This window comes from Oncorhynchus masou, chromosome 32 (genome assembly GCF_036934945.1).
Source record: "Oncorhynchus masou masou isolate Uvic2021 chromosome 32, UVic_Omas_1.1, whole genome shotgun sequence".
Taxonomy (NCBI): Eukaryota; Metazoa; Chordata; class Actinopteri; order Salmoniformes; family Salmonidae; genus Oncorhynchus; species Oncorhynchus masou.
The window spans coordinates 9,685,888-9,707,954 of record NC_088243.1 but is presented as its reverse complement, the minus strand read 5'-3'; the positions used below and the strand labels follow the sequence as shown (position 1 = coordinate 9,707,954).

The window sequence follows — 22,067 nt, the reverse complement described above, 5'->3', positions numbered from 1 at the left end:
AGCAGCACAACATGGTAGCAGCACAACATGACAATAACACGGTAGCAACACCACATGACAACCTTCAGTTCAGGAGGTTAAAAGCCAAATTGACCTTAAGTCAGTTGGGCCTGAGCTGAACAGAAACAGTAAACCTATATAAGTGCATGGTGGGATGCATGGGGGAAATGTCAGTATTTAGTTGCCTACTGTTATAAACTCTGCCTTAATTTAAGTCCGTTTTAGACTGATTGAAAGTGCTAACTATAATGACTGATGTATTGAGGTGTTTTCTGTGGCAAAAAAAAACTACTGAAAGGTTCAATCTCCATTTGCCAAAAAAAAAAATTGTTAATTAAAATGATCCATGGCTTGACAGCAATATACTAACTCCAGTTACACGGTCTCCTCATCCACTTCTCTACAAAACAAATGTTGATGTCTTTGGACAGCTGCTATTTGGGCCCTGAAACACACCCTAGTTTATTATGTTTAACTCTTTACTTTTCGGCTCAACACCACCACCACGCTATGTGTGTGTGTGTGTGTGTGTGTGTCAGCCGCCAGCTTTGGGCCGAGGTCATGTGCACTTCTCATTTGCTGACGAGAGAGTCCGTTTTACCCTCCTCTCTCACATCGCTCTCTCTCTCTCTCTCTCTCTCACACACACATTCTGCATTGGGGACGAGGAAGAGCTCAAATAACCACCGGAGTCCTGGAAATGCGCCGATGAGGACTATGATTTATGACCGCACTTGGTTCGCTTTCCCCGGGCTATCTCTCTATAAACCTCGGTGTTTAATTAGGGCTGAGGAATACAATGGAATATTTTAAAGGAATTAACGCAGGAGTGGTTGTTTCAAATACGTCTTCTATTTGTACCTCCTGATTCAAAGGCTAGATCGTCAGGTAAGGAGAGAAACGAGAGTTCGGAATCCTCGTCGGGAATATCTGACAATCGTTCGTATCTGACTATCGAGTAGATGAGTTCATATTTTATTGATCAATAGGCTATAACATTATATCCATATCGCTTTACTTGTGCTTGAAGCCTTGACACGTGACATACCAATCACAGTCGTAGGCTACATTTGACAAAATACCAAAAATCGAATATACTTTTATTTAAAAACGAATATGATTTTAGATGTACTATTTACAGTCTATTAATATGTGGTAGGCTATGCTATAAAGTGGTAATATGTATAGGTTAGGTTTCAGACATTAGCCTAGGCTAAAGCGTCGGCTACATAGTTTATTGTTTTTCCAAAGTTTTTGTTCATCTTCTGTTATTTTGTAACGTTCCCATTCCTGTTCGGAACGGTGCTTTGAGCATCTGTTATTCATGCACGGGGGCGCAGTAGGCTATAGTCGCGGCTACCACGGTTGGCATTTTACTTTTAACTTAGGATATCTGCAGTCAAAGTTTACATTCATAGTTGAATGCATGCAGTAGCATAGTCCTGGTAATATAGCCTTGCTTACACGAGATATGAAATGAATGGACTGGCAAAATATGTTATTCTGTAAGCTTGTCATGTTTGCCTACCGGTTGTCTTTCCCACCGCTTCCTACAACCAGTAGCCTATTATACTCTAATACTGAACTAGCACGACGGAACGATGAAGCAGAGTCCTGCATTTAGATGGACAAAATACATACCTGTAATTGTTGTGAACTAAGCTATTACATCAATGATCAGGGGCCCTCCGAGTGGCGCAGCGGTGTAAGGCTAGAGCTGTCACTTCTTTTAATTTAACTGGGCAAGTCAATTAATAAGAACAAATTGTTATTTACAATGACAGCCTAACCCGGGCTAATTGTGCGCTGCCCTGTGGGACTCTGAATCACGGCCGGATGTGACGCAGCTTGGATTCAAACCAGATACTGCAGTGACACCTCTTGCTCCGAGATGCAGTGTCTTAGACCACTGCGCGATTTAGGAACTCACTACGTTCCCTGGTTTGATTCCAGGCTGTATCACAACAAGCCGAGTCTCATAGGGTGGTGCACAATTGGCCCGGTGTCATCCAGGTTAGGGTTTGGCTGGGGTAGACGGTCATTGTAAAAAACAATTTGTTCTTAATTAACTGACTTGCCAGGTTAAATAAAGGTCCATGCTCATGGTCCTATTGGCAGTTTAGTAGAAAGGTGTTGTATAATTCTATTTTTATTGGAGAGTCTTTGGGAAAGGGTTCCCGCAGGTATGTGATGGATTGACAGGTAGCCCCTTTCTGCAGTCAAATGACCTAATGACCTCATGGGTTGAACGTTATTCATATTTTTCATAATGAATCAATTTTCTTTTTTTTTTTGACTGAAAATCCAGTGTTTCAATGCAAAATGGTTTTGTTATATTCCAGTCTTCGTTGATGTAGATAACGTGTAATATTGGGTTGCAAAACTCAAAATGGGAATATATTTCAACTCTATATCTGACATGATACAGGGGCCTTCTGTTTTTTAAAGCCCATAACCATGTGTGTGAGGCTTATAATTTTGTTTCAAAGTAGATTTGTTTAAGACTACCAAGGAACATTCTGTGTCTGTGATTTAGCCCACAACAGTAAAAGGGCAGACAACAACACAAAGCTCTAGCAGCCCAAAGGTCTTGAGTTCAAATCTCATCATGGACAATTTTAGCTAATTAGTCACTTTTCAACTGCTTGCTACTTATGCTACTTCTGCAATTACTTAGCATGTTAGCTAACCCTAACCCTTTTTGCTAATATTTCCCCTAACCTTAACCCTTTAACCTAACTCCTAAACTTAACCCTAGCCCCTAGCCTCACTCACAATAGTTCGCTAGCTAACATTAGCCACCTAGCTCGAATTCGTTACATATCATATGTTTAGCAAAATCGTACCATATTGTACTTTTTGCAAATTCGTGTAACGTAGTGTACTTTTTGCAAATTCATAACATATAATTATATTTATTGAGCTATTTTGGTAATGTTCCACTCCACTTGCAATAGGCTACAGCTCCAATCTGTGAGAATGCTACTTGAAGAATGCCATTGAAATTGTAGTGTATGCCTAGCATCTCTGTTAATCACATTGGACATTCTCCTCCAGAAAAGAGTCAACATTAGCTCTTAAACTAATAACTAGTTCAACACAGCAAGTGCATGTTGTGCTGGTGTTCAACATTCTTTAAGAAAATGTACAGTGATGTCCTCCTGAGTGTTGCAGCGGTCTAAGGCGCTTGAGACATCACTACAGCCTCGGGTTCGATCCCAGGCTGTGTTACAGCCGGCTGTGACCGGGAAACCCATGGGGGTGTGCGCAGTTGTCCGTATTAGGGGACAGTTTGGCCGGCCAGGATTTCCTCGTCCCATCACACTCTAGTGACTCCTTGTGGCAGGCCAGGCACATGCGAGCTGATCTCATTGCCAGCTGGATGGTGTTTCCTCCGACACATTGGTGTGGCAGGCTTCTGGGTTAAGCTAACAGTGTGTCAAGAAGCAGTGCAACTTGACAGGGTCATGTTTCGGGGGATGTATGGCTCTCAACCTTCGTCGAGTCCATACAGGAGTTGCAGCTATGGGACAAGACTGTTACTACCAATTGGGGTGAAAAAAGTGTTAACGTAAACGAGATGTCAAGGGGAAGCGGTATGGGTTTCAACCATAGTCCAGCCGGAACACGCTTGAGTACTTCTCCCATATACTTTTGGGAAGAAACCTGCTTGCGCCCATTTTTAATTAAAGGGATCACGGGGTCCAATCTGGATGTTGCTTGTTTACGATGGTGTGTAAACTGTAAAACCGGTCTTGGTTTCATCCATCTCCGCTGGAGCATTGGTATTTTGATAACGGGGAGTGAGTGTGTTTTTCAGAGACTGCTTTGGTAAAACAAATCCCCTGATAATGGCGGATTAAACCATATAAACATGATTGTTACCTCAATTAGATACGCAGGGGTGAGAAAGAGAGTGAGAGAGAGAGAGAGACAGGGAGAGAGAGGAGAGGGATAGATAAGAAATAAGTCGACAACAGCCTGGTTATCTGAAGGTTAGGGCTACAACGATCTGGTTATCTGAAGGTTAGGTCTACAACGACCTGGTTATGTGAAGGTTAGGGCTACAACGACCTGCTTATATGAAGGTTAGGGCTACAACGACCTGGTTATCTGAAGGTTAGAGCTACAACGACCTGGTTATATGAAGGTTAGGGCTACAATGACCTGGTTATATGAAGGTTAGGGCTACATGACCTGGTTATCTGATGGTTAGGGCTACAACGACCTGGTTATATGAAGGTTAGGGCTACATGACCTGGTTATCTGATGGTTAGGGCTACAACGACCTGGTTATCTGATGGTTAGGGCTACAACGACCTGGTTATATGATGGTTAGGGCTACAACGACTTGGTTATATGAAGGTTAGGGCTGCAATGGCCTGGTTATCTGATGGTTAGGGCTACAACGACCTGGTTTTCTGATGGTTAGGGCTACAACGACCAGGTTATATGATGGTTAGGGCTACAATGACCTGGTTATCTGATGGTTAGGGCTACAACGACCTGGTTATATGATGGTTAGGGCTACAACGACCTGGTTATATGAAGGTTAGGGCTACAATGACCTGGTTATCTGATGGTTAGGGCTACAATGACCTGGTTATATGAAGGTTAGGGCTACAATGACCTGGTTATATGAAGGTTAGGGCTAAAACGACCTTGTTATCTGATGGTTAGGGCTACAACGACCTGGTTATATGAAGGTTAGGGCTACAATGACCTGGTTATCTGATGGTTAGGGCTACAATGACCTGGTTATATGAAGGTTAGGGCTACAATGACCTGGTTATCTGAAGGTTAGGGCTACAATGACCTGGTTATATGAAGGTTAGGGCTACAATGACCTGGTTATATGAAGGTTAGGGCAACAACGACCTGGTTATTTGAAGGTTAGGGCTACAATGACCTGGTTATTTGAAGGTTAGGGCTACAATGACCTGGTTTTCTGATGGTTAGGGCTACAACGACCTGGTTATATGAAGGTTAGGGCTACAATGACCTGGTTATCTGATGGTTATGGCTACAACGACCTGGTTATATGAATGTTAGGGCTACAACGACCTGGTTATATGATGGTTAGTGCTACAACGACCTGGTTATTTGAAGGTTAGGGCTACAATGACCTGGTTATTTGAAGGTTAGGGCTACAACGACTTGGTTATTTGAAGGTTAGGGCTACAATGACCTGGTTATTTGAAGGTTAGGGCTACAATGACCTGGTTATATGAAGGTTAGGGCTACAACGACCTGGTTATATGAAGGTTAGGGCTACAATGACCTGGTTATATGAAGGTTAGGGCTACAATGACCTGGTTATTTGAAGATTAGGGCTACAATGACCTGGTTATATGAAGGTTAGGGCTACAATGACCTGGTTATTTGAAGATTAGGGCTACAACGACCTGTGTATATGATCTTTAGGGCTACAACGACCTGGTTATTTGAAGGTTAGGGCAACAATGACCTGGTTATCTGATGGTTAGGGCTACAATGACCTGGTTATCTGATGGTTAGGGCTACAACGACCTGGTTATATTAAGGTTAGGGCTACAATGACCTGGTTATTTGAAGGTTAGGGCTACAATGACCTGGTTATATGAAGGTTAGGGCTACAACGACCTGGTTATATGAAGGTTAGGGCTACAATGACCTGGTTATATGAAGGTTAGGGCTACAATGACCTGGTTATTTGAAGATTAGGGCTACAACGACCTGTGTATATGATCTTTAGGGCTACAACGACCTGGTTATTTCAAGGTTAGGGCTACAATGACCTGGTTATCTGATGGTTAGGGCTACAATGACCTGGTTATCTGATGGTTAGGGCTACAACGACCTGGTTATATTAAGGTTAGGGCTACAATGACCTGGTTATCTGATGGTTATGGCTACAATGACCTGGTTATATGAAGGTTAGGGCTACAATGACCTGGTTATATGAAGGTTAGGGCTACAATGACCTGGTTATATGAAGGTTAGGGCTACAATGACCTGGTTATTTGAAGGTTAAGGCTACAATGACCTGGTTATATGAAGGTTAGGGCTACAACGACCTGGTTATTTGAAGGTTAGGGCTACAATGACCTGGATATTTGAAGGTTAGGGCTACAACGACCTGGTTATCTATAATATAATAATAATATCCCATTTAGCAGACGCTTTTGTCCAAAGCGACTTACAAGTCGGCTGGGGCCACTACTGCATATGGGTGGCCCCAGTGGGAATCGAACCCACGACGCTTGGCGTTGCAAGCGCCATGCTCTACCGACTGAGCCACACAGGACCCTATCTGATGGTTAGGGCTACAATGACCTGGTTATTTGAAGGTTAGGGCTACAATGACCTAGTTATATGAAGGTTAGGGCTACAACGACCTGGTTATATGAAGGTTAGGGCTACAATGACCTGGTTATATGAAGGTTAGGGCTACAACGACCTGGTTATTTGAAGGTTAGGGCTACAACGACCTGGTTTTCTGATTTTTAGGGCTACAACGACCTGGTTATATGATGGTTAGGGCTACAACGGCCTGGATATATGAAGGTTAGGGCTACAATGACCTGGTTATCTGATGGTTAGGGCTACAACGACCTGGTTATCTGATGGTTAGGGCTACAACGACCTGGTTATCTGATGGTTAGGGCTACAACGACCTGGTTATATGATGGTTAGAGCTTCAACGACCTGGTTATTTGAAGGTTAGGGCTACAATGACCTGGTTATCTGATGTTTAGGGCTACAACGACCTGGTTATTTGAAGGTTAGGAAGACAACGACCTGGTTATATGATGGTTAGGGCTACAACGACCTGGTTATAAGAAGGTTAGGGCTACAACGACCTGGTTATCTGATGGTTAGGGCTACAACGACCTGGTTATAAGAAGGTTAGGGCTACAACGACCTGGTTATCTGATGGTTAGGGCTACAATGACCTGGTTATCTGATGGTTAGGGCTACAATGACCTGGTTATCTGATGGTTAGGGCTACAACGACCTGGTTATATTAAGGTTAGGGCTACAATGACCTGGTTATCTGATGGTTATGGCTACAACGACCTGGTTATATGAAGGTTAGGGCTACAATGACCTGGTTATATGAAGGTTAGGGCTACAATGACCTGGTTATATGAAGGTTGGGGCTACAATGACCTGGTTATTTGAAGGTTAAGGCTACAATGACCTGGTTATATGAAGGTTAGGGCTACAACGACCTGGTTATTTGAAGGTTAGGGATACAATGACCTGGATATTTGAAGGTTAGGGCTACAACGACCTGGTTATAAGAAGGTTAGGGCTACAACGACCTGGTTATCTGATGGTTAGGGCTACAACGACCTGGTTATATGATGGTTAGAGCTTCAACGACCTGGTTATTTGAAGGTTAGGGCTACAACGACCTGGTTATTTGAAGGTTAGGGCTACAACGACCTGGTTTTCTGATTTTTAGGGCTACAACGACCTGGTTATATGATGGTTAGGGCTACAACGGCCTGGATATATGAAGGTTAGGGCTACAATGACCTGGTTATCTGATGGTTAGGGCTACAACGACCTGGTTATCTGATGATTAGGGCTACAATGACCTGGTTATCTGATGGTTAGGACTACAACGACCTGGTTATATTAAGGTTAGGGCTACAATGACCTGGTTATCTGACGGTTAGGGCTACAATGACCTGGTTATATGAAGGTTAGGGCTACAATGACCTGGTTATATGAAGGTTAGGGCAACAATGACCTGGTTATATGAAGGTTAGGGCTACAATGACCTGATTATATGAAGGGTAGGGCTACAACGACCTGGTTATTTGAAGGTTAGGGCTACAACGACCTGGTTATTTGAAGGTTAGGGCTACAACGACCTGGTTATTTGAAGGTTAGGGCTACAATAACCTGGTTATTTGAAGGTTAGGGCTACAATGACCTGGTAATATGAAGGTTAGGGCTACAACGACCTGGTTATACGATGGTTAGGGCTACAATGACCTGGTTATATGAAGGTTAGGGCTACAATGACCTGGTTATTTGAAGATTAGGGCTACAACGACCTGTGTATATGATCTTTAGGGCTACAACGACCTGGTTATTTGAAGGTTAGGGCTACAATGACCTGGTTATCTGATGGTTAGGGCGACAACGACCTGGTTATATGATGGTTAGGGCTACAACGGCCTGGATATATGAAGGTTAGGGCTACAATGACCTGGTTATCTGATGGTTAGGGCTACAACGACCTGGTTATATGATGGTTAGAGCTTCAAAGACCTGGTTATTTGAAGGTTAGGGCTACAACGACCTGGTTTTCTGATTTTTAGGGCTACAACGACCTGGTTATATGATGGTTAGGGCTACAACGACCTGGTTATTTGAAGGTTAGGGCGACAACGACCTGGTTATCTGATGGTTAGGGCTACAACGACCAGGTTATCTGATAGTTAGGGCTACAATGACCTGGTTATCTGATGGTTAGGGCTACAACGACCTGGTTATCTGATGGTTAGGGCTACAACAACCTGGTTATCTGATGGTTAGGGCTACAATGACCTGGTTATCTGATGGTTAGGGCTACAACGACCTGGTTTTTTCATCGAGTCAGATGGCTTATTCATCACAAAACCATTTGATATGGCCAATTATTTTAATGATTATTTCATTGGTAAAGTGGGCAAACTTAGGCAGGGAATGTCAACAACAAACAGTCAGCCATCATATTCATGCATTAAAAAACAAATATCAAAAGAAAAGTATTGCAAGTTAGAAGTTAGTGTGGGAGAAAAGTTATTGTTATCGATCAATAATGACAAACCTCCTGGCATTGACAACTTAGATGGAAAGCTACTGAGGATGGTAGCTGACTCTATAGCCACTCACATCTATCATATATTTAATCTGAGTTTAGAGTAAAGGATTTTTCCTCAACCTGGAGGGAATCCAAAGTCTTTCCGCTACCCAAGAATGGTAAAGCGGCCCTTACTGGTTCTAACAACCGACCTATCAGCTTTCTGCCAGCTCTTAGCACTGTTGTAAAAAAAGTGTTTGACTAAATACAATGCTACTGTATTTCTCTGTAAACAAATTAATAACATACTTTATTTATTTAGTATTGTATTAGGATCACCAAATACTCTTCCTGGGCTCCAAACAGAAAAACAAAACACAACAAATAACCCTACATAAAACAATACATAATACAATGCCAAATACAATACAAAATATATCAAAATGTCTGTGTTTCCTCACAGTCCCCGTCATACCATAAGGTGTTCTTTTACCATTTAAAAAAAATACATCTGATTATATTGCTAGTTTGAGTTACCTGGAGTGGCAGAGAGTTCCATTTAGTCATGTCTCTATTTCATTCTTTAGAGTGTAAGATGTTGGGTGGGGTGATAAGCTGACACACGGAATTGTTTTAAGATGCTCATACTATGAATCATTTAGCTATTTTATTTAGAATTGATTTTTGCCTTTACTACTAAAGCCCATAGAAATGCGTTGAATAACATATACACAATGGCAAAACAGACATTCAAAAAATATAAGAAACATGGTTTTGAAGTGTCTGTCCTAAATCTAGGAGATATACTATATATTTCCTGAGTTTTTTTTTCACATCTTATTTTCTTTGCAAATATTTAACCCATTTTTTGGAGTAGGCACAAAACTAACTTCATTCTTCCATTCATTTTTTAAAAACCCATACGTACCACTTACCTTCAGGCAAGTCCCGTGAAACTAGTGGGGGTCATAGAGGAAAATGGAACAACATCGTATTTGTGGGTATCTCCCCTTTTCACAGTGGTGTCCCATTAGTTTTGTAGGTCAAACCGACGTTTACGTGAGAAGACCCACTTTAAGGATTTCTCATGGTCTGACAAACACCTCTCTGGCTCTGCCATCTTCCAATGCAGATGTGAAAATGCAACACTGGTGAATGGATCCAATGCAAACAAAAATATCTCTAGTTTAGACTGACTGATTCTGATGGGGATTGTTTTGTTATGGAACTTAGATTGACGCACCGGTGCACCAATCGAACTCCAGGGTGTTAATACTGTGCATTTGAAAAATAATGGAGAGCCGCACACTCTAGGAGCTCAGATGCAATAATTGAATAACCATCGTTTTGACAGACAATGTTTTTCTTTTATTAATTTTTTCTTTTATTTATTTAGGCAAGTCAGTTAAGATCAACTTCCTATTTTCAATGACTGCCTTGTAACAGTGGGTTAATTACCTGTTCAGGGGCTTGGGGATTTGAACTTGCAACCTTCCAGTTACTAGTCCAACTCTATAACCACTAGGCTACACTTCCACCCCTTAATGGGGTATGGTGACAAACAGTGCAGGTCACTAGTTTATATAGTGTCAAAGGACACAAAGGTCTGTAATCATGGCCGGTTGTGGCCTGATATCATTGGTTAATTCTCAGATATAAGAAGAACATACAAAAACATGAATAGCATATGATCATAGATACAATTTGGCTACATAAGCCTACAAACACTTACAATGAACAGCAAAATCACAAGAATTTCTTCAGCTCAAAGTCTACGTTGAGACCGAAGGGAGCAAGGGTCTTCACAAATTAAAGAGCCAGGCAGCCTCTTGTTTTAACAATAAATTGTCAATAAATTGTCCAACTCCCAGGGAGGGTGACTTGTTTGTTGCCGATATAACGTAGGGACGAAATCGAGTGGTTTGCTTCCAAAAAGTTGGCTGTAACTGGGTAAGTCGAGTTTTTGCACCTCACGGTGCTACGATGCGATTCGTACTTTTAATTTCCGTTTTGTTTTACCCACATCATTTTTTACCACAAGGACAAGTTATAAGATAAATAACTGCCTTAGTGGAGCACGTGATGACACCTTTTATTGGGATCTGTTTCCCTGTTTGAGGGTGTTTGAATCATCTACATTTATAAGTGCCATGACATTGAGCACAGCCGTTACACTTGTAGTTTCCATCCAGTGGGGGCGCAAATAGACGTTGTGCAGGGATATCTTGGGGTGGCAAATCAGAGTTATTAAATTACTGCATCTGAGCTCCAAGAGTGTGTGACTCTCCTTAGCCAGCACCTCGCCTAAATAGGTGTGCGTTTCTTTCACCTCTAGATTAATACTGAGTGTTCGAACTGTGTTCCAACTGCTTGAACAGACAGTTCAGTACCTTTAAACAATCATTACCTCAATCATTACCTCGCACAAAGACCAATAGTGATGCAGTATATTGACATGCACCCTCTGTGTACATCTAACTGCAATACAGCTCCTCTGTTCTGTGTACATCTAACTGCATTATGGCTCCTCTGTTCTGTGTACATCTAACTGCAATACAGCTCCTCTTTTCTGTGTACATCTAACTACAATACGGCTCCTCTGTTCTAGACCGACTGCAATTTCCCTTTGTCCTTCTTTGCCTCACATGACCACACAACTGGGCAGGAGTCCAGGTGTGACAAAACTAGGGTCTGTAGGACCTGCCTGGTTGATTTAGATGTCAAGAAAGCAGAGCAACACCTAATCATGGGAGAGACCTCTTCCCATTTTAGAAACCATTGAGTCAATACTGTATGTTTTGACCATGACAGCTTGCTATCTAGGGTTACACCCAGCAATTTTGTCCCCTCATCTTGCTCAGTCGCCACATTATTCAGTAATAGATCTAGATGAGGTTTAGGGTTGAGTGAGTGATTCGTCCCAAAAACAATGCTTTTATCTTTTGAGTGGGAGTGTGTGTGTGTGTGTGTGTGGAGGGTGTAATTTGGAGTATTCAGAATAGTCCGTTTGCATGAGGTGTGTGTGTGTAACGTTATGTCCTCCAGCTGTCATGATGGAATCGCAAGGACAATGTTTATAACAATAGTAACACAATGTATTATAATAACATATTATGATACATTTCAAGGCCCACCCACCCTTTCTCTCTCTCCCTCCCTCCCACCCTCTTTCTCCTGACTGTCTAACACTAACATCTTAATCTCTATCTCTATCTCTCTATCTGTCTCCATTGACTAACTGTCTAACACTAACCCCCCTCTCTATCTGACTTCCAGGAGTCTAGGTGGTGGTGGTGGTGTCCATGGGACCCGTCATGCCTCCCAGTAAGAAGCCTGAGGCGTCTGGCATCAGCGTGGCCAGCGCCAGCCTCTCCCACCTCTACCAGGCCAGCTCGCTGCAGGAGGCAGAGGAACTCGACCTGGCCTTCCCCGCCCCCTTGGCCCTCCCCTTGGCACCCCTCACCGACGGAGCCGCCAAGCCTGAGAAAGGCACCTCCACCCCAGGTATGGAGGACGAGGAGTTGACCAACCTCAACTGGCTCCATGAGAGCAAGAACCTGCTCAACAGCTTTGGAGACCCTGTCCTGCGCAGCGTCAGCCCAGTGGGTGGCGAAGGGGGTGTGGCCGGTAACCGCGGCGATGGGGACCACGACAACATGCCGCCATCGCCGATAGCGGGCGGGGACCTGCCGTACGACGCCGATCGGAACCCCAACTGTAAGCCTCCCTATTCATTCAGCTGCCTGATCTTCATGGCCATTGAGGACGCTCCGTCCAAGAGGCTGCCGGTGAAGGAGATATACACCTGGATCCTAGAACACTTCTCCTACTTTGCCAATGCTCCCACAGGCTGGAAGAACTCTGTCAGGCACAACCTGTCCCTCAATAAGTGCTTCAAGAAGGTTGACAAGGACAGGAGCCAGGTAAGAAGCAGGAGGAGAAGTTGGAGGAACACAGACGGACATAATGAACACATTCACATGATTTACACACACACACAGACAAACACTTGCCACAGTAAAGTACAGAAAGGGCTCTATTTTCAGATGGCGTTAAGGCAACGCTAGTGTCAAACGCCCTAATGCCAGATTCAGCAATTTACCTGTCTTATATCAGCTCGCTTGCGCGCAAATGGGAAAGGTGGAAATATTTGAGATGTGTCCTTAAAAACATGGTTCCAAAGTGTTCATTTCAGGCAACGCTGATAAGGATATTTAAGACCAACCAAAAGCTGGTTTTAACAGTAATGCAGTAGGCTATGTCATGGAATTCGACCGCAGAAACACAGCCTATCCAGCTGTGACGCACACTGCCCATATGAGCATGAAACAAGAATAGCATAGTGTGCTTTTGGTGCATGTATACTTCGTATTTAGAAACATTAAAAACTCATTTAGATTTTTAAAATTAAAAACCAGGCTAGGTCTGGTAATTATCTATCTGGGCATGGCACCTTCAGGGTGATTATCAACTGGGCGTGGCACCTTCAGGGTGATTATCAACTGGGCGTGGCACCTTCAGGGTGATTATCAACTGGGCGTGGCACCTTCAGGGTGATTATCAACTGGGCGTGGCACCTTCAGGGTGATTATCAACTGGGCGTGGCACCAGGAGAAGGAGAGCAGGCCCTACTGTCAGAAAGATGGGCAACGGTGGAAAATAAAACATTTAAAAAATGACACGCATCCTAAAATGGGTTATAACTCGGGTTCTGTTTCTGATATTAAGATTCTAACAACAACAGTGTGTTGTATAGACTTATTTAGGAAACATCAAGGACGGAGGGGGGCATGTAAAATGGTGGAGTCATACAAAAACTACATTCATTGGCAGACTGCTTTAGTGGTTCTAGTGTTAACCCTTTACAATACCTTAACCCTTAACTTTTACATTTCTTAATCCCAGATCCTGTTTAATCCCAGTTGTGGAACCTTGTTTTTTTTTTACCTATCAAAAACCTTAAAGCCTTGAACTTAAACATTTTGAATGATTTATTTTTATTTTACCTTTATTTAACCAGGCAAGTCAGTTAAGAACAAATTCTTATTTTCAATGACGGCCTCTGAACAGTGGGTTAACTGCCTGTTCAGGGGCAGAATCACAGATTTGTACCTTGTCAGCTCGGGGGTTTGAACTTGCAACCTTCCGGTTACTAGCCCAACGCTCTAACCACTAGGCTACCCTGCCGAATTGTAATATATTAACCCTACCCAAACCTTAAACCTTAACTTCGAAATGTAATGTTTGGAGACAGAACGATGCTGAGCAGGAGTAAACCCAGGATGTCAAAAAAACTTTGAAATGTGACGTTTGGAGAAAGATCTTGTTGGTGATATGCCTAGTTTTAATTGTCTTTGATGTTTTGTTTGAATTGTAAATTCCTGCACTGCTGCCTATGATCAATCATTGGTGTGGTTTTCAGATAACTGTTTGATAAATGAATTGCTTATCACTTGTAGAGAGTAAAGTCCCATCTGTTTGTGTGTATGATCGACTGTAAGCAGCAAACTGCTCTGTAGCAAATCAGACCGGAGATACGCGTCACACAGCCATGGCGAGCCAGACTCCGGATAGTGGGCTTGGGGATTCCCTGGGTGTTATCACAGAGAACGTTGCGGTGACACTTGGCGCCTCCTTTTTCCGATTGCCTTCGCCTCTTCTTTTCTTTTTAAAAACCAACGTTATTGAGTTATCACCAAGCATGTTTCAAATGATAATCTACAGTTTTAAGATTAACAGTCTGTGGTGTTTTAAAACAGATAATTACGATTTCCCTCATTTTGTAAAATCCCAATTAATGGCAGATGATAGACAGTCATCGTTTGGCAGCTGGCATTATGTGTTTATTAAGACAGACCTCTGACAGACCACATTGAGTACCACAGTATGGGTTTCAAATGGTTCCAAAGAAAAATCTGGCGCATTGAAAACAAAGAAAACATTATGTATGATGCAATCCTGCTCCGTGTGTGTGTTCATGTGTGTGTGTGTGTGTGTGTGTGTGCGTTGTGCGTTCATGTGTGTGTGTGTGTTCGTGTGTGTGTGTGCGTTGTGCGTTCATGTGTGTGTGTGTGCGTTGTGCGTTCATGTGTGTGTGTGTGTGTGTGTGTGTGTGCGTTCATGTGTGTGTGTGAACAATCGCTGACAAATTAGATTAACATGCTTTAGGGAATGCTCTGATTTGCGTATTAAGCTAATACAGATATTTACTGTGAGGACATCATCACCAGTCACTGATTTGGACTTGTTTAATAGATTTACTTTAGCACATTACCAGGGTGTGTGTGTGTAGTGTCGCTCGGGAGAGTGTGAGAGTTAGAAAGAGTTAGCGTTGAGGTTGAATAGAGTTTCATACAGGTCAATGTCTATGTGTGTTTGCACTGTTTCGCGTTTTTATTCACCACGTGAACAAGATACAACAGATGTAAAACAGTACAGTGACATTGTTACCTTGAGAGCTCTTTCCAACCAATACCTATGAGAATAATACGTTTTCAATTAGAATACAAAATAAAAGTATGAATACAACTATGATAAGAGTTAAAGAAACACAAGAATGCAAGTATATACAGTTCAGTGTCAGTACCTGAATCAGTACCTGGAGTGATTGAGGTGGGTTTATACATAAGTGAGTGGTAGTCGGATAAAATCAAATCAAAATTGTATTTGTCACATGTGCCGAATACAGTGAAATGCTTACTTACAAGCACTTGACCAACAATGCTTTAAAGAAGATTTAAGACTCTGGCCCTTTTATCAATTTTTGCCTAAAATGACATACCCAAATCTATATGCTTGTTGGTCAGGCCCTGAAGCAAGGATATGCGTTTTCTTGATACTATCTGAAAGGAAACACTTTGGCGTTTGTGGAAATGTGAAATTAATGTAGGAGAATATAACACTTTAGATCTGGTAATAGATAATACAAAGAAAAAATGCGTTTTCTTTTTTTTCCCATTATCTTTGAAATGCAAGAGAAAGGCCATAATATATTATTGCAGTTTAGGCACAATTTCGATTTTGGCCACTAGGTAGCATGAGTTTGTGCAAAGTTTCAGATTGAGCCAGTGAAGCATTGTCACGTCCTGACCTTAGTTCCTTTTTTATGTCTCTATTTTAGTTTGGTCGGGGCGTGAATTGGGGTGGGCATTCTATGTGTTGTTTTATGTTTTTGCATTTCTGTGTTTGGCCTGGTATGGTTTTCAGCTGTTTATCGTTGTCTCTGATTGAGAACCATACTTAGGCAGCCTGTTTTCCCACTATGATTGGTGGGTAGTTGTTTTCTGTCTTTGTATTAGTTACCAGATGGAACTGTTTCGGTTGTTCTTTTTGTTGACTTTGTATTGTAGTGTTCAGTTCACTTCCTACTCCTGCTCAGAAGAGGAGGAAAACCGTTACAAGCATTGCAATCCTGGATTAATATTTTGTATCAAGTCTGCCCAAATGTGCTGAATTATCCATTTGATACATGTACATAACTATAGAGATCATACAAAAATCATATGGTAATATAAAATGTCAGCTTACACACTCCCAGGAAGATCATACATGATGGATCATTAGCTTATACACTAACTTTCGCACATCTAGATGGCCAGGTGGGTGTGGAGCCAGAGACAGCAGTTCCTACATTTGAATATAAAAATGAATTTTATTAAACCAAACTTTGCTACATTTTTATCTCTGGGACCCTCAAGATGACAAATCAGAGCAAGATTACTGAATGTAAGTACATTATTTACCTTCAGAGGGTGAATGTAACAAACCAGTTGCCGTGATACGTGTTTTGTTGTTGGTCACTCTCCTCAAACAATAACATGGTATTTCTTCACTGTAATAGCTACTGTACATTGGACAGTACAGTTAGATGAACAATAATTTAAGCGTCCTGTCCATATAAGACATTTCTATGTCCTGGAAAGTTTGCTGTTACTTACAACTGTCATGCTAATCACATTAGCACATGTTAGCTTAACCGTCCCGGGATACGGACATCGATCCCGTAGCTCTGCAATTGTTTTGAAGTCTCCATTGGTCTCATGGTGAAATCTGTAAGTGGTTTCCTTCCTCTCATGCGGTTTCCTTCCTCTGGGTGTATTAATACACCGTCCAAAGTGTAATTAATAACTTCACCATGCTCAAAGGGATACTCAACATCTGATTTTTGTTTTTACCCATCTACCAACAGGTGGCCTTCTTCGCAAGGCATTGGAAAACCTCCCTGGTATTTGTGGTTGAATCCGTGTTTGAAATTCACTGCTCGACTGAGGGACCTTACAAATAATTGTATGTGTGGGGTTCTGAGATGAGGTAGTCATTCAAATATCATGTTAAACACTATTATTGCACTATTATTGAGTCCATGCAACTTATTACGCGACTTGTTAAGCACAATTTTACTCCTGAGCTGTGTTTGAATACCCATACTAACATACAGTTTACTACATACTTAATGAGTACATACGACATACTATATACTATTAGTTCATTTTAGTATACTGTGAACAAACGGTATCCTTTCAATTGAGTGTACTAGCGATTTGCTTGTCTACCGGAAGTTGATGCTGTTGCTATCCAACCTCTTGCTAGATTGTTAGAATAACAAATGACTAGCTAGACATTTTATGACTTTGGGTGTGGTCTTAAATTTAATCTGAAGTGCACTCTGGGCATTCCTAAATTCAGAGCATTTTCAGATTGTCAATTTGTAAATTCACAGCGTTTCGCTCTGGGAGCGTTCAGTGCACACTGGACGCTCTGGCCGAGGAGTAGGGTTGATGAGAGCGTTCTGACCTTACAACTGCAGTAAAGCACCCAAGCTAACTGGCTAACTTGCTAGCTACTTCCAGACACAAATGAGAGAACACCTCACTCTGACCATTTGACTTGCCTTAGCAGAGCTTGTTAGGCAATTTTCATGTTATCCAGAGTGTTGGTGACTCTGGCTGGCAACTATTGAATTATGCTTTTTTGCCAACTTTTACTGACACCGGCCATAGTCAACGGGTGTTGAGTGTTCGTAAATTCATCAGTTATTCTGCGCTCTGGTAGACTCAAGACGATAGTGCTCTGAAATCAGAGTAAATAGCCAGAGCGAATTTACCGGAAGCATCCGAATGTCCATTGAGAACGTACAACGATTATACCACTTTGCTAAGATTGGCGGGAATTAATCAAGTCAATAAACATTGGGTAGTTAGTTAGATAGCATATAGTTAATATACTGGCAAGTTTGATGTATTAGTAGCCAACTAACGTTAGATAGCTAGCCGACATACTGGTCCATACTGCTGAAATGACATGCTATGTGGTTCGTAAGAACAGCGTAGCTAACAAATTGTCAGCCAACATAACGTGTAAGGTAACTTGTTTGAAAAGTCATTACATTATTACATTGCTCAACATTTTCTTAACATTTGTCATACTAAGTTAAAGCAATGAATTTGTATCTGCTCGTCTGACTGCTCGTCTGACTTTTTACTGACATTTTCTTCAAATCTGGAAACAATGTAAAGCCACGCCCATTTTCCGAAGAATTGCATTATGGGCCCTAAAAGCACGGAAATAGTGTCACTGTTTGTATACTTCGTATTTTGGCCAATGTAGTACGACATCCAGGAACTTTTGGCATACCAACTATATCCATACAATGACCAATAAGTATACTATATTCTCAATTTATGTCACAAATAATATTTTTATTTTAAATTTTTTTATTTCACCTTCATTTAACCAGGTAGGCTAGTTGAGAACAAGTTCTCATTTGCAACTGCGACCTGGCCAAGATAAAGCATAGCAGTGTGAACAGACAACACAGAGTTACACATTGAGTAAACAATAAACAAGTCAATAACACAGTAGAAAAAAAGGGTCTATATACATTGTGTGCAAAAGGCATGAGGAGGTAGGCAAATAATTTCAATTTTGCAGATTAACACTGGAGTGATAAATGATCAGATGGTCATGTACAGGTAGAGATATCGATGTGCAAAAGAGCAGAAAAGTAAATAAATAAAAACAGTATGGAGATGAGGTAGGTATAATTGGGTGGGCTATTTAACGATAATACTATGTACAGCTGCAGCGATCGGTTAGCTGCTCAGATAGCAGATGTTTGAAGTTGGTGAGGGAGATAAAAGTCTCCAACTTCAGCGATTTCTGCAATTCGTTCCAGTCACAGGCAGCAGAAAACTGGAACGAAAGGCGGCCAAATGAGGTGTTGGCTTTAGGGATGATCAGTGAGATACACCTGCTGGAGCGCGTGCTACGGGTGGGTGTTGCCACCGTGACCAGTGAACTGAGATAAGGCGGAGCTTTACCTAGCATGGACTTGTAGATGACCTGGAACCAGTGGGTCTGGCGACGAATATGGAGCGAGGGCCAGCCGACTAGAGCATACAAGTCGCAGTGGTGGGTGGTATAAGGTGCTTTAGTGACAAAACGGATGGCACTGTGATAAACTGCATCCAGTTTGCTGAGTAGAGTGTTGGAAGCTATTTTGTAGATGACGTCGCCGAAGTCGAGGATCGGTAGGATAGTCAATTTTACTAGGGTAAGTTTGGCGGCATGAGTGAAGGAGGCTTTGTTGCGAAATAGAAAGCCGATTCTGGATTTGATTTTCGATTGGAGATGTTTGATATGAGTCTGGAAGGAGAGTTTACAGTCAAGCCAGACACCTAGGTACTTATAGATGTCCACATATTCAAGGTCGGAACCATCCAGGGTGGTGATACTAGTCAGGCGTGCAGGTGCAGGCAGCGAACGGTTAGTGCAGTTAGTGCAGTTAGGTTGAGAATTCGAACACAGCTCTGAACTTATTTAGGCTTTCCATACTAAAGGGGTTGAACACTTATCGACTCATGACATTTCAACTTTTCATTTTTAATTAATTTGTATACATTTCTAAAACTTAATTTGGCTTTGATATAATGGGGTATCGTGTGTAGTTTAGTAACATACAATCTAAATTTAATCCATTTTAAATTCAGGCTGTAACACAACAAAATGTGGAAAAAGGCAAGTGGTCTGAATACTTTTTGAAGGCAAGTATGTGTGCAAAGCATGTTCTTTTTGTTTATAATGTCCACATGATATGACTAAAACGCATGGATGTGTGTTTTGATTAGTTTGTGTGTCTACGTGTTTTAGTGTATACTATGTTACACATACTGGGTAAGATTACACATACTGTTACACATACTAGGTTAGGTTACACATACTAGGTTAGGTTACATATACTAGGTTAGGTTACACATACTGGGTTAGGTTACATATACTAGGTTAGGTTACACATACTAGGTTAGGTTACATATACTAGGTTAGGTTACACATACTAGGTTAGGTTACACATACTGGGTTAGATTACAAATACTTGATTACACATACTGGGTTAGGTTACACAAACCAGGTTACACATACTGGGTTAGGTTACATATACTAGGTTTGGTTACACATACTGGGTTAGATTACACATACTAGGTTAGATTACACATACTGGAATAGATTACACATACTGGGTTAGATTACACATACTGGGTTACACATACTGGGTTAGGTTACACATACTGGGTTACACATACTGGGTTAGGTTACACATACCAGGTTACACATACTGGGTTAGGTTACACATACTGGGTTAGGTTACACATACTGGGTTAGGTTACACATACTGGGTTACACATACTGGGTTAGGTTACACATACCAGGTTACACATACTGGGTTAGATTACACACACTGGGTTAGATTACACATACTGGGATAGATTACATATACTAGGTTAGGTTACACATACTGGGTTAGGTTACATATACTAGGTTAGGTTACACATACTGGGTTAGGTTACACATACTGGGTTAGGTTACACATACTGGGTTAGGTTACATATACTAGGTTAGGTTACACATACTGGGTTAGGTTACATTTACTAGGTTAGGTTACACATACTGGGTTAGGTTACATATACTAGGTTAGGTTACACATACTGGGTTAGGTTACATTTACTAGGTTAGGTTACACATACTGGGTTAGATTACACATACTGGGTTACACATACTGGGTTAGGTTACATATACTAGGTTAGGTTACACATACTGGGTTAGGTTACACATACTGGGTTAGGTTACACATACTGGGTTAGGTTACACATACTGGGTTAGGTTACACATACTGGGTTAGGTTACACATACTGGGTTAGGTTACACATACTGGGTTAGATTACACATACTGGGTTTACACATACTAGGTTAGGTTACACATACTGGGTTAGGTTACATATACTAGGTTAGGTTACACATACTGGGTTAGGTTACACATACTGGGTTACACATACTGGGTTAGGTTACACATACTGGGTTAGGTTACACATACTGGGTTAGGTTACACATACTGGGTTAGGTTACACATACTAGGTTACACAAACTGGGTTAGGTTACACATACTAGGTTAGGTTACACATACTGGGTTAGATTACACATACTGGGAAAAATTACACATACTGGGTTAGATTACACATACTGGGTTAGGTTACACATACTGGGTTAGGTTACACATACTGGTTACACATACTGGGTTAGGTTACACATACTGGGTTAGGTTACACATACTGGGTTAGGTTACACATACTGGGTTAGGTTACACATACTGGGTTAGGTTACACATACTGGGTTAGGTTACACATACTGGGTTAGGTTACACATACTGGGTTAGGTTACACATACTGGGTTAGGTTACACATACTGGGTTAGGTTACACATACTGGGTTAGGTTACACATACTGGGTTAGATTACACATACTGGGAAAAATTACACATACTGGGTTAGATTACACATACTGGGTTAGTTTACACATACTGGGTTAGGTTACACATACTGGGTTAGGTTACACATACTGGGTTAGGTTACACATACTGGGTTAGGTTACACATACTGGGTTAGATTACACATACTGGGTTAGATTACACATACTGGGTTAGGTTACACATACTGGGTTACACATACTGGGTTAGGTTACACATACCAGGTTACACATACTGGGTTAGGTTACACATACTGGGTTAGGTTACACATACTGGGTTAGGTTACACATACTAGGTTAGGTTACACATACTGGGTTAGGTTACACATACTGGGTTAGGTTACACATACTGGGTTACACATACTGGGTTAGATTACACATACTGGGTTAGATTACATATACTAGGTTACACATACTGGGTTAGATTACACATACTGGGTTAGATCACATATACTAGGTTACACATACTGGGTTAGGTTACACATACTGGG

At 41.6% G+C, this 22,067-nt stretch overlaps 1 protein-coding gene across 1 annotated transcript in view; it reads left to right on the top strand.

The window, feature by feature from the left end:
- The first annotated feature begins 654 nt into the window (after window positions 1-654).
- Window positions 655-22,067, top strand: part of LOC135525530 (forkhead box protein N3-like) — a 134,800-nt gene continuing 113,387 nt past the window's right edge. Inside the window, exons 1-2 of the mRNA XM_064953200.1 lie at window positions 655-888; window positions 12,059-12,705. Of these exons, the coding sequence (XP_064809272.1) occupies window positions 12,085-12,705 (621 nt within the window). The 5' untranslated portion in view covers window positions 655-888; window positions 12,059-12,084. The remainder of the gene's footprint in view (window positions 889-12,058; window positions 12,706-22,067) is intronic.